Source organism: Psittacula echo (genome assembly GCF_963264785.1).
Source record: "Psittacula echo genome assembly, chromosome: 5".
In the NCBI taxonomy this organism is placed as follows: Eukaryota; Metazoa; Chordata; class Aves; order Psittaciformes; family Psittacidae; genus Psittacula; species Psittacula echo.
The window spans coordinates 21,386,645-21,400,034 of NC_137739.1; the positions used below are offsets into that span (position 1 = coordinate 21,386,645).

General features: G+C 44.0%; 1 protein-coding gene across 1 annotated transcript; it reads left to right on the forward strand.

The window, feature by feature from the left end:
- Nucleotides 1-3,167: 3,167 nt before the first annotated feature.
- On the forward strand, nucleotides 3,168-7,078 carry FGF19 (fibroblast growth factor 19; the record flags this gene model as incomplete). The annotated part of the gene is made up of 3 exons (XM_080618837.1): nucleotides 3,168-3,390; nucleotides 3,471-3,574; nucleotides 6,746-7,078. 3 exons carry the CDS (start codon nucleotides 3,168-3,170, stop codon nucleotides 7,076-7,078), a joined length of 660 nt encoding a protein of 219 aa, XP_080474963.1.
- Between the last annotated feature and the right edge of the window lie 6,312 nt (nucleotides 7,079-13,390).

Consider the following 13,390-nt stretch of genomic DNA (forward strand, 5'->3'; position numbering starts at 1 on the left):
TTGTGTACTGTTTAGTCAGGAGGTATTTTTGTTCTATAAACCTTCTCCCCTCTTCCCATCCTCACAAAAGCAAGAAGTCCTACACTACCAGGTTTCCTTGTTGCAGGATCTGCTTATAGAGGGGACAGGTCCAGCTCTGGAAATGATGGTGTGATTTACCCTATATACATTTGTTCTGCAAATACATTTGTAGGAACGTGCCAAGACGTGTCTTTCTATTGAACTTTGATAAAAAGATTAAATAAAAGATAAAGTTCACTGACACAGAAAGGAACTAAAATGAAAATCGTATGTCGCAACTCTTACATCTTAAAAACAGTGAGATTCATTAGCTCATTTATCTCTAGATAAGGAAAAGGTACTTAATCTGAATTAATCATCTAGGCCTTCTTCCCAGAGCCAATTAAAGAAATACATACTTCCAGAGATTATTTAACCCATATCTCTTAAACAGCTCTTTTGAGATAGGATTGGTACTATCCAGTCCAGATAAGAACATGGAGGCACTTACCTCTGTCACTAACTGCAAAGGAAATTGGATACGTGATTTAGATTGAAAGCTTCCCATAACAAGAGAGGCCATTCCAAAAAATTAGTTAAGTAAGTGCTTAATTTTCATTTTGGTTTGATTTGACATGAACCTTTAAACATCAGTCCACGTAACATCAGCAAAAGCAACAATGAATGCAACTTGTAATATCTCTCCATCAATTGTCAGGAAATTCTCATGTATAGCCAGCTTTTTCATTGATTTTAAATATCACCTTGTGCAAATGATTTGCCTTTTCTGCTTCTATTTTTGACCTTCACAATGGAATAATAATGCTGCCAAACAAATAAACAAGTTGCAAGCATCTATTCCTCACTGATGGAAAGATATTTGTCTTCTTGTGGAAGAAAATCATACAATCATAGAAAAAATGAATATGTGTGATGGTGAATATTATTCACAGTACAGCATAGCAGAAAGATCAATCACAAAATAGCATCTATTCACTGGGATGCACCACAAAATGAGCTAAAAAGACCTTTCAGATTCATTTCAGAGCATAACCTCTGTGTGTGGTGGGTGCTCAGTATCTTGAAGAATGCATATGCAGCCAGGATGAGTTACATGCACAACTGCTGTGGGGCCCAGGGTTGCAGGGCAGTGAACTGCCTTTGTAGTAGCCATGTAATAAGATTGCAGAATTCTGCACAGCAGAAAAAAAAATAGGGTCTTGGATGCCTCTGTATTATTTACTGGGTTTATAATATTGTGAGCTTCTTCAATGTTTGAAAGGCCAGAGTTTCCCAAATCAGTGCCTGGTTTGGAGGATGCAGCATGAGACACCCAAAAGTGAAGTGCTTCTGATCTTTATTGATTACAACCATGCAGAGGAGGCTCCTTTTTGGGTGTCTCAAGATGACCATCAAAACCCCAGAAAAGAAATAAAAATCAGTATTTGCTTTTGAAACGGTTGGTGACATACAATGCCTTGCTCCAGGGTGCATTTTGTGATGCAAGACCCTGATCATTCAAACTCTGACTGATTGATGTCATTAACTTCAGCACTGTAAGCTCCACATGGTAAGTGTAAGCATTTATACAAGTGCAGGCCATCAGCCTTCAGGACTCTTTATTTTGGGGTGACCTTGTCACAGCCTCACTGAGCTAAGATTGCTCAGAAAGAAAAATTATTTCTGTGAGTGTTTACAGGGAGGAGATGTGTGTGTACCCACAAAAGGATGGAAATAAACCCCAGCAAAATATAAGAACAGTCTGTGGAAACTGACTGAAACTAATGATTCAGAAATGTTGCTGGCGGCAATGGGGTATTTAGTATGTACTGTGGAGGCAAGATTTCTTTTTTCTTTATGAAATTATTATTTATTGAGATCTGAGAAAATCTCTTTAATGCCCAGTTTGGATGGCAACAGAAAAGTCAGCAGCAATCCCCCTGAGATGCAAAAAGCATGGAACAAGCCAAAATGTGCATATCTGCTTTTTTCCATCGCTAAGAGACATCCTGGGAAGGAACCTGTATGGAAAAAAATCCACTCACAGACCAGTAAAAAATATCAGATAGATCAATTGATGCTGCCTGCCAGCAATGCAGATTTCCTACACACTTCCCTCCTCCCTAATTTTTCTGTACAGGAGCAGGAATCCTAGAATCATGGAATCACAGAATCAATCAGGTTGGAAAAGACCGTTAAGCTCACCGAGTCCAACCATTCCCCAGCACTGCCAAGGCCACCACTAACCCATGTCACTAAAGGCCTCGTCTACACGGTTTGTGAACACTTCCAGGGGCGGTGGCTCCACCACTGCCCTGGGTAGCCCTTTCCAAGAGGAGGTGCAGAGCCCCCGGGCAGCAGCTCATGCGGGTCCAGGCCAGCCTCGCAGCCTAGGTACCAGGCTCCATCTAGTGACACGGGCGGGGATGACCGGGCGTCAATAAAGCCCGGGAAGCAGTGCCTGCCCGCCCAGGGGTGCCGCACAAGAACAGTACCATACCAGGCCGTACCGGATGCCCCACCGGATGCCGGTAACGAGGACCGGTGGTGCCGCGCATCCACAGCCCTGCTCTGGGAGGTGACCCGAGGTTTAAAAAGCATTTCCTGAAGGCAAATTTCTAAAAAGCGAAATAAAGGAGGGCAAGGAGCTAAGGCAGGAGAAGGGAGATCCTCTCGGATTTACACATGGGTCTGGACTTACACACGAGTTTGGATTTACACACGAACATCCCCGGTCCGCTTCTCTGGGGCTGCGGGACCGACAGTGTCCCCCGTGCCATTCCATCCCCTCCCCTTCTATCCCATCCCGTCCCCTCGTGGCAGCCGGGACCGCACAGAGAGGCGCTGCCGGAGGCTCGAAGTGGGTGGAAATCTTGGAGGTGCGGATGAGGAAGGAGCGACTTCAGGGTGTCCCCTGCGAAATGATGTCATCCGATCAATGTTTTCTGGGGGAGTGACCTATCCGACCAATTCCCTCTGTGAAATGGGTTCTGTATCGGAGCTGAATGCAGCCGAATCGATTGGGCTGATAACGGAGAGCTATAAAAGGCCGGGGGGCTGGCTTCACTCACGTTTCATCCCCGAGGCGCAGTCAGGGCAAGGTAGCGACGCTTCTCGCCGCGCCGCTTCCTGACGCTTCGCGCTTCTTCGTGCCCCTCGGCAGCGGCATGGGGCCGCGCCCCGCCGCCCTGGCGCTCCTGGGTCTCGCTGCCGCCGCCGCCGCGTTGCCGTTGCCGCTGCCCGACGCCGGCCCGCACGTTAACTATGGCTGGGGGGAACCGATCCGGCTGCGGCACCTCTACACCGCCAGCAAGCACGGGCTCTTCAGCTGCTTCCTGCGGATCGGAGGCGACGGCCGGGTAGATGCCGCCAGTAGCCAGAGCCCGCAGAGTGAGTACTGATAGCGGTGGCACCGGAGCGGGACGGTACGGGGCCGCGGAGCTGACGCCACTCTTCTCTTTGCCCCGCAGGTCTGCTGGAGATCCGCGCAGTGGCCGTGCGTACCGTGGCCATCAAGGGCGTGCGAAGCTCCCGTTACCTCTGCATGGACGAGGCCGGGAGGCTGCACGGGCAGGTGAGCTGCGATTCCCACCCCGGACCCGATCCCCTGTTCTCGACAGCTCTATGCCGGGTTCGCCTTCCCCGAGGGAGATTTCTATCCCGGTCGCCGCGCTTGAAACGGCAGGCGTGACCAAAGGGCTGGCGTGGTTTTCTTATTGTGCGGTTAGTAAAACGGGTTAACAAAGCTTACAGGTGGTCCCCCCCGCTTCCCTTTTTTCTATAGGACCGGTGGTTCTTGTCACTGATAGCTCCGTGAGGATTGTTAGAAGGCAGCAAGGAAATATCAGTTAGAAAGCAAAGTCTGTACTGCATGCCTCCTGCCAAAATAGACTGAAAATACAGATGAGGGCAAAACTGCATTTATATTCCCAAAAGTGGCTGAGTTCCTGTTGCAGGAGTAGATTAAGTCACGCCATAGAATCTGAATAACTTCTCATAGTTCAGATCAGTCATTCTGCAGAACGAAAACCAAAAGCAAAACCCCAAGATTACTCATGTGGAAATGAGATGCAGCCAGCTGGCTGCCAGGCTCACACATCCCAGAAGATGGAGTTGCCATCTCTTAGGTAATACCAAGCAGAAACGGGATTTCGAGGGAAAGAACTCTCCTCCGCTGTGATAACAGCACACCTGAGGGACTCCGAGAGGTTGAAGAGCCTCTGATGTTAGGTCGCTCTTTTCCCCTAGGTATGTCAACACATTAGCTAGTCCTCATCAGCGATATAAACTTTGTTGTTTTCTGGTTTTTAAGCCACAAGGAGAAGTTGCCAGCTCTAGGATTTGAAGGCTAAGATTCAGGTTCAGTCTGTGTTTAAATGCTTCATGGAAGCCTGATTTTCACAGAGCGATGGCTTCTTATTGTGCCATAGTAAAGATACAGTTTGATTCTGCTTTGATTTCTCTGGCCCATTCTCAAAACTCCCAGCATCTTTAATAAGTGGTACCAATATAGTGATGGTTTTGAATGCATATATAACATAGAACTAAGCCTTTCTTCCTGAATTTTCTTGCTTTTCTGGGCTAGAATCAATCGATACAGTGATAAGGTGCAGAGGTTCAGATGATATGGCAAGTCAATTATTAGCTTAATGTTTTAATGTATATCCAAAGCAAAATGATCAATGAAAACAAAGCAGAGCCTGGAACCTCCTTCAATCGGAGCTGCCAGCTGGACTTCAGGAGTCCCAGAATTTAAAACCAGCTTTTGTCTAACACTGTTTTGAAGACATATATGACTTGACTGTGTTTGTTGGTGTAGAGTATTAATCGCAGGGGTTTCAGTTTGGTTGGTTTTTTTTTTTTTTTTCCTCAAAATACAATGGCATGTAACCATGCTATCACATTTATATGTTGTGGACACATGGTGTCACCTTTCTGCTACCAGGGCAAATACAGTGTCTGGGGACCAAACTGGGCAACCTTTTTCACTCCTGCAACATGCCTCTTTTATAACACTTGAAAAATGATGACTAGAGTTGTTCTTTCAATGTGCGATGTGCTGTAGCTAGTAGTTTGGAGGGAAATCTGAAGATACTGACATGCTGTAAACTCCTCCTGTGGAAAAAAAAAAAAAAAAAAAAAACCAAAACAACAAACCAAAACCATAATGTGGAAATAGTTAAAGTGCATTTGGTAGTTGTTTTAAAAAATAACGCTAGAGTCAATTCCAGTGATATGAAAAGTGAATGATAGAGTTGAGGCATGGGGAGCACAATCAATAACTGCTATTTGAAAAGTGCACTTGCTCAAGAAGCTTCTTTATTTCATCATCCTCACTAGGGAGACTGAGCTCTCATAAAGACAGATAATTATTCCATCAACAATTCATAAATTTGTATAATATACACCTTTTTCTGAGATACAGTGTGTGTAGAAGGATAAATATTCGTCATTTTATTTCGAGAAAATGCCTTTTTAAAATTATTTTATGCATTTGAAAACTATTTTTAAAAGATAACCAAATGCATGCACTACATATTATTGAGTGTGTTTGAGAAGAACTGAAGAGCAACAAATATGTTCTCTATGCAGACAGGCAGAGCATTCACGTAAGGACACTTTTATCACTGCAGACTGAGACACAATCAGCAATTGACTTTTATTGACCGACCACAAGTTCAATTACCTGTGGTGGCTGAGCCTGGAATAGCACCAGAGTTGTAAGAAACACAGTGCTTGTGTAAGGATCTGCAAAGGTCTGACACAAAATCCTAAGGTACTATCTGTACAGAACATCACAAGTGTAATTCTACAAATTCATACCTAAGAAAATGTCTTCTTCTATACAAAATCTTAACAACTTCTTGGATTTATTTTGATAGTTCTAAGGTGTAATGAGAATATAATGCTGCATTAACTGGTCTTTTGTAATTTCAATAAATGCTGAATAGAAAGAAAGGCAATCATGTTTCTAGACACACACAGACTGAATCTGAATCTTACCTTTCAGATTTGTACTGATTGGACATGTTTGTTTGTATAAGTGCTGTCTTTGACAGCACTGCCTTTCTACAGACCTGATCCTGAAGCCCTTACACAGGCCCTGACAGAGTCTGCAGGTTTTTACCTGAGGATTGTTGGGTTAGGTCTCATGACTGCAGTTAAGTACTGTCAGCCACTAAGGACACTTTATCTAAATGAGGGCTGTCATCTGAGACTCTTTTTCCCTGTGCTCAGGGCAGGATAAGTGTCATAGCTGTGAAGAAGTCCACACCCAGGATTTGAAGCTTATTTAGTATGATGGGCATGTATTAACTTCAGGAGTGCGGGATTAGGTCTTTTAATGGCCTCATAACTCAAAATGCATGTTGTGTGCAACGTAGGGAGCTTGAGTAGAGTGGAATGATTTCAGTTGGAAGGGACCTACAACTGTCATCTAGTCCAACTGCCTGACCACCTCAGGGCACTTCATCTTAGTGGCTGTGGCCCATCACTGTCACCAGTGCAATGGGTCCCACCTGCATCCCTGCAGCAGCCAGGCAGAGGCAGTGGACAGCTCACCAGCATGGATCTGGCAGTGGGGTTTGCAAGGTGCAGACAATTGTGGTACCCATGACAGGCCAGAAGGACACCCTCACTGAAAGCAGAGGGAGAAGGGCTGGTTGCATCAAAGGTTTATGTTGTGGTTGAATGCAATGAATCTGGTGGGGTGCATTTGTAACTCTCATTACTCCTTGCTCTTCAGCTCAGGTATTCCACAGAGGATTGTTCCTTTGAAGAGGAGATTCGTCCAGATGGCTACAATGTATATAGATCAAAAAAATACGGAATATCAGTGTCTTTGAGTAGTGCCAAGCAAAGACAGCAGTTCAAAGGGAAAGATTTCCTTCCGCTGTCTCACTTTTTACCTATGATCAACACTGTGCCTGTGGAATCAACAGACTTTGGTGAATATGGTGATTACAGCCAGGCCTTTGAACCAGAAGTGTATTCTTCACCTCTGGAAACAGACAGCATGGACCCCTTTGGTATCACCTCCAAACTGTTACCAGTGAAGAGCCCCAGCTTTCAGAAATGACTCTGATCACACGCACATGTGTTTTGAAAGAAATAACACAGAATACTGCTGGGTTTTTAGCTTTTCCTGTAGTGATATGTCCAACTTTTTTGTATATTTCAGGATGAAGCCAGCCTTTTCCTTGCAATGTGTGGTACCTGCAAGAGATGAGTGCCCAGAGGCTATTCTATAGTCTAAAGAATTGCCTAGTCATAGTTTTATCTGGAAAAGAAGGATAAAATAAGAAAAGCTTAGCAGCTTCGTCAAAGTCTCTCCATTACAGTGGTGATGACAAAATAGCTAGAGTTTTTCTACATCAACTTCATTACTACATATGTTCACCTGTTATTTCTATAGCTCATAGGAGAAAATCTTTTCCTCTTTGGAGGCTTTAAAGACAAACATATGGAACAAAACAGGATTAAGGAAAACCTAGCAAATGCAGTTACGTGAACTAGACTTAATGCTGTTTCTTGAGAAGCTGCTGACAACATGCTGGGAAAACTTTCTATTGAAAGCATACCACTGAAAAAGCCCAATTTTGCTTGTATATTGTGCTTTTTCTTCCCTTAGGAAATAAGGGAAGAAAGGGGAAAAGATTCTTCTTTCCCTTATTGCTAAAGGGTACGTTGGAAAACTGGATCTTTGATTTCTTTTATAGACTAATTTATGTTCAATGTGGCATCAGCATCATCCAGCAAATAGTTCTCATTAACATTAGTGAGAATTCATTGTGTGTCTGGAATAGTGCACAGAACTAGCATTTATGTTCATCAGATAGGAAGTGAGCCGTTCAAATTAGAATGTTTAATTAAGGTCCTGTTGTATATAAGCATGTATGTCATTAGCAAATGGAGAGAAAGACTGAAAATGGATGATGTATAGGTCAAATCAATTGCAAAATAGGTTTTCATGTTTAACCTTTATCCATTAGCAATTCTTTCAAGTCCCTTTCAGGCTTGATTCTGCATCCTTGGGAATCAGTGGTGAGACAAGTTTAGTGACTTCAGTGCCACAGAACCATGTCAGCCAGGACGCTCTTCTTGCAGGAAGGAATTAGGAGCACCTAACGTGGACGTCTGATGTCTTCAGTTCTGTTCTTCTGTTGAAACGACTTGACAAAGGAATAACCAAAGAAAAAAAGAAACAAAAAGCAATGTGAAACAAGGGTTCAGGGATTCTACTTGCTTCCAAAGGTTCATTTATAATAGAGATTTCTATAAAAAGAAAACCAAGCTTGACTGGAAATACTGGTGTTCTTCTGACCTAGCACTTCATTGCCAATGCAATATTTATAATTAATTTATTGAATACATGCATCTGTTTATTTTGTTACTGTTATTTATGCTCAAAATTCTATTTATATACTCCTGAAGGTGGGTTTTTTAGTTGTAACAGATTTTGTGGAGTTTTGTAATAATGCAATTTTAGCAAACAATAGCCTTTCAAATTTCTGTGCATCATCAGTAGTGTCACGTGTACATTTGTAATAAAAAGAAAATCATCTTCAACACAGAAACCTAGCTGAGTCTCTTGTCACTCCTTTAGTCTAGAGGCTTGAAGGAGCTTCAGGAAACAGTGACATCTGGCTCCATTCCATGTGAAGGGGGAGTCCCTGTGAAGGTGGCATAGTTGAGCCACAACAGACAAGAGCAGGAGAGACAAAGGGGTTTTCCCAAAGCTAGGCAGTGAATGCCAAGGCTGGAATTCAAGCCTGTCTGTTTGCTGCCAGTTATTGATGAGCTCCACATGATACAGCAAGTCTAAGAAAAGTATCTCCGTTACAGGAGGGTTTTGGAAACAGCTTGTTAATTTTTGACCTTGCGATATGTGAAGGTCGCTTCATTTAGTTCTAATCTATATTCTCTTGATACGAGTTCAGCTTTAAGAGTGTGTGTCCTTCTATTCCTCCTAATTCCATCATAGAATAGATTCATAGAATCATTTAGGTTGGAAAAGACCCTTAAGATCATTAGTCCAACTGTTAACCTGACACTGGCAAATCCACCAGAAAAAACCCCCATGTCCCTAAACACCACATCTACACATCTTTTAAATACCTCCTGGGATTCTGACTCCACCACTGCCCTGGGCAGCCTGTTCCAATGCTTGACCACCCTTTTGGTGAAGGATCTTTTCCTAATATCCAGTCTAAACCTCTCCTGGCACAGCTTGAGGTTATTTCCTCTCATCCTATCACTTGTCACTTCAGAGAAGAGACCAACACCCACCTCACTACAACCTCCTTTCAGGTACTTGTAGATTGAGGCACGTGTGTGCTGCTTGTAGACATCCTCAACTGTGGATTTGCACCTATTCTATAAAATATCCCTTTCATATTCCATTTATCTCATTAAATCCTGCCATGCCATTCACACAGTGTTCTAGGTGCCTGAATAGAAAACAGCACTAAGCCCCAGCTGCTCAGAGGAGGTTATTCCTTGGGGAGATGAAAAAATTCCCTACCAGGTGTGTTTTCTCTGATTTCTCTTCAGCTGTGCAAAATTCACCTGCAAAATGCAAAAAATCCTGTACATGGAAGGCTGCTTCCTTTTACAAATGGGAACCACACTCAGCCAGGGAGAAAACTGGGTTTTTTTGCCTGAAAAAGATGTTGCTTTCTGTTTGGAAATTCTGTGAGTCACAGGAATTGCAGATATCTTGGCTGGAAAACACCTTCTGCGGTGTTCCCCAAGCTCCTTTCAGCTGATCCACTGCCACACATCCGGAGGGTTCCTGCTCCTCATGTACTGGGAGATGTAGTCCTGATTTTCAAGTTAGAATCATAGAATCATAGAATATTTGGAGTTGGAAAGGAGCTTAAGAGCATCAGGTTCCAACTCCTCTGCCATGGGCAGGGACACCCCACACTAAACCATGTCACCCAAATCTCTGTCCAAACTGGCCTTGAACACTGCCAAGGATGGAGCATCCACAACCTCCCTGGGCAACCCATTCCAGTGTTTCACCACTCTCTCAGTAAAGGATTTCTTCCTTATATCCAGTCTAAACTTCCCCTGTTTTAACCCATCACCCCTTGTCCTGTCACTACAGTCCCTAATGAAGAGTCCATCCCCAGCATCCTTGTATGCCCCCTTCAGATACTGGAAGGCTGCTATGAAGTCTCCACGCAGCCTTCTCTTCTCCAGGCTGAACAGCCCCAACTTTCTCAGCCTATCTTCATACGGGAGGTGCTCCACTCCCCTGATCATCCTCGTGGCCCTCCTCTGGACTTGTTCCAACAGTTCCATGTCCTTTTTATGTTGAGAACAGCAGAACTGCACACAATACTCCAAGTGAGGTCTCATGAGAGCAGAGTAGAGGGGCAGGATCACCTCCTTCGACCTGCTGGTCACGCTCCTTTTGATGCAGCCCAGGATACAGTTGGCTTTCTGGGCTGCGAGCACACACTGTGGCTCATGTTCATTTTCTCATCAACCAACACCCCCAAGGCCTTCTCCTCAGGGCTGCTCTGAATATCTTCTTTGGCCAAACTGTAGCTGTGCCTGAGATTGCCCCAACCCAGGTGTAGAACCTTGCACTTGGCATGGTTAAACTTCATTAGGCTGGCATCAGCCCACCTCACAACCGTGTCGAGGTCCCTCTGGATGGCATCCCTTCCCTCCGGCGTATCAACTGAACCACAGAGCTTGGTGTCATCAGCAAACTTGCTGAGGGTGCACTCAATCCCACTGTCCATGTCACCGACAAAGATGTTGAACAAGACTGGTCCCAACACCAATCCCTGAGGGACACCACTCGTTACTGGTCTCCAGCTGGACACTGAGCCATTGACCACAACTCTTTGCGTGCAGCCATCCAGCCACACACAAGTTGGTTAATTCCAGAAGTTTTCAGGCCTGGGACATTCTGGTTTCTGGTTTTCATTCCCAGTTTTGATCAGACACTATATTGTCTTTGAATATTAGATACCTTTCAAGACTCTTTTTTTTTTTTTTTTCTTTTAAGAGGTAAAAATCAGAAAACAAAATAAAATAAGTATGTACTTTTAATGTTTGGTCAACAAAGATTCACTTTTAATTTTCTGCTAGAAAGAAACCAAACAGTTTTGATGGGAAACAGGGCAAATAGAGGGTAAACTGTTTAATTTAACCAGAGAGAGATCTTTTCAGTAGATCTAACATCATTGTTCATGAATATTGCTCAAGGGCACAAAAATGAGTGACATTACATTTTTAAACAGCATCTTGAGCTCTTCAGTGACTCTGTTTGCTGACAACTCTGGATTTGCATCTTCTCCCAGGAGCACACTTCTTACTGCAGCAGCACAGTTAGAGGTTGGTTCAATATTTATTCAGACAGAGGGAAGATGCCAGGAGCTAAATTACCCACACTGCTTTCTGGAGCACTTTAGTTTTCCTTGGAGATTTCCCATCCAAGTTCTGACCAAACCTGTCTGGTTTGCTTATAAAATCTGGAAAGGTCACAGCTTGAGGTGGAAGAATTACTGGAAAATGCTTTCCCTACTGTCAGGCACCTGACTTGGTCAGGAACTTGGTGTGCAAAACCTTGACAAAAGCCTTTGTTTCTGTGGGAATGTAAACACCACCTCCACCTTTCACCATATACCTCCCAGCTGATCATCATTTCTCAAAGCCAGCAGGAAAATTGCAGTGCTTTCATTTGCAACAGTACATTTTTACAGCCTTAAAAGGTTTTTAAATGTCAGGTGTCAACTGTCCCCTTGTGAAGTCTCAGTTAGAAGCTATGATGTGCAAATACAAGGTGTTAGAATAGCAGGAAGGCTGTAGGAAAGGAGATTCTGGGCATCTTCATTTCCACATTGGAGAAGTGTAAAAAGCTATAAATCATTTATTCAAGAGCCATAATATCAACTTTACCTCTGCTCAAAGCACTGAAAACGATGTTTGTGGAAAATTTGGGACTACTCTTTTCACCCTGACAGAGTACTTCGTATATGAATAGAGACCAATAAATGAAAGAACTATACTTTCTTTCCCCAAAAATGTTACGGAAACCAACCCTCCTTTTGGGCAGCATAAGGCATATTTTCAGCGTTTTCCATCAATCCCATAGTCTACTGAGATCAAAGAACTCTTTTTTTTTTTTTTTTTTTTTTTTTCCATTAACATCCAAAGCAAGATTTAAGCTGTAGCTATTAGCTTAGAGGAAATCTTTGGGACACCTGATATTCCCACTGACCTCATTGAACAGTATATCTTTGTGATTGTGTGGTTGTAAAGCAGGTTGGTATTCACACCTAACAAACCTTCAGTGTTTTTATGTGAGATACAGTGATATCTACACTTAAAATTAATGCAGAAAACACATTGGCCAGCTCACTACAGTCACTCGAGATAAATCAGGACAGCCTGCTGTGGTGGAGCATTTTTAATGGACTGGGATTGGTAGGACAAGGGGTAACGGGTTTAAGCTGAAACAGGAGAAGTTCAGGTTAGATATAAGGAAGAAGGTACCCCTGTGAGGGTGGTGAGGTACTGGCACAGGTTGCCCAGAGAAGCTGTTGCCTCATCCACACAATCCACAGGTTGCCCCATCCCTGGCAGTGTTCAAGGCCAGGTTGGATGGGGCTTGGAGCAACCTGGTCTAGTAAAAGGTGTCCCTGCCCATGGCAGGGGGCTGGAACTGGATGAACTTCAACCCAAACCAGTCTGGGATTTTGTGATTGTTGTACCTAGTTAGCTAAACCTTTAGTAGCACGACTTTACTTTCACTCTAATGTAGTTTTTCTCTTTAGACCCTCCTCTGGATTTTAAAGCTGTGTTTTCAAATCCTCTTCTCTCCTGTGCTTGGTTTGGAAGGTAACAGACCTGCTGTACCCCTACTTGGATTGGCTTTGGTGTGCCTAAAGCCACATTTTCACTAAAGGATGTAATACAACAGTGAGTTAACATGAAAATACATGCTTATAAATGAGTATAAACACTTCCTGTTACCAGTGTGGATCCGTAACACCAAATACGTGTAACAAAGCCATCTGGAAAGCATGCTGACGCTTGATTCAGGTATTTACATCAAAAATATACGCATTTTGGGGTATATAAATCGAAAAGATACGACTTGAAGCTCATAACCACCTCAGAGCAACACCACACTGGCTTGTGCTGGAGCCGGAGAGGTGGATGGAAGCGTACCCTCCAGCAACCAGGGCGCTAGCGTCCTCGACTCTGCAGTGGCGCCCGGGAGCCCCCTGCCGCCGAGCCGCCGTTCACGGGGGCGGGGCCAGACGGAAGGAGGCGTGATCAGGACATGCTCAGGCCACGCCCCTGCCTTCGCCGAGCCCGGCTGGGGGGGGTGTGGTTTACGCACCTGCGCACTGGAGCAGCCACC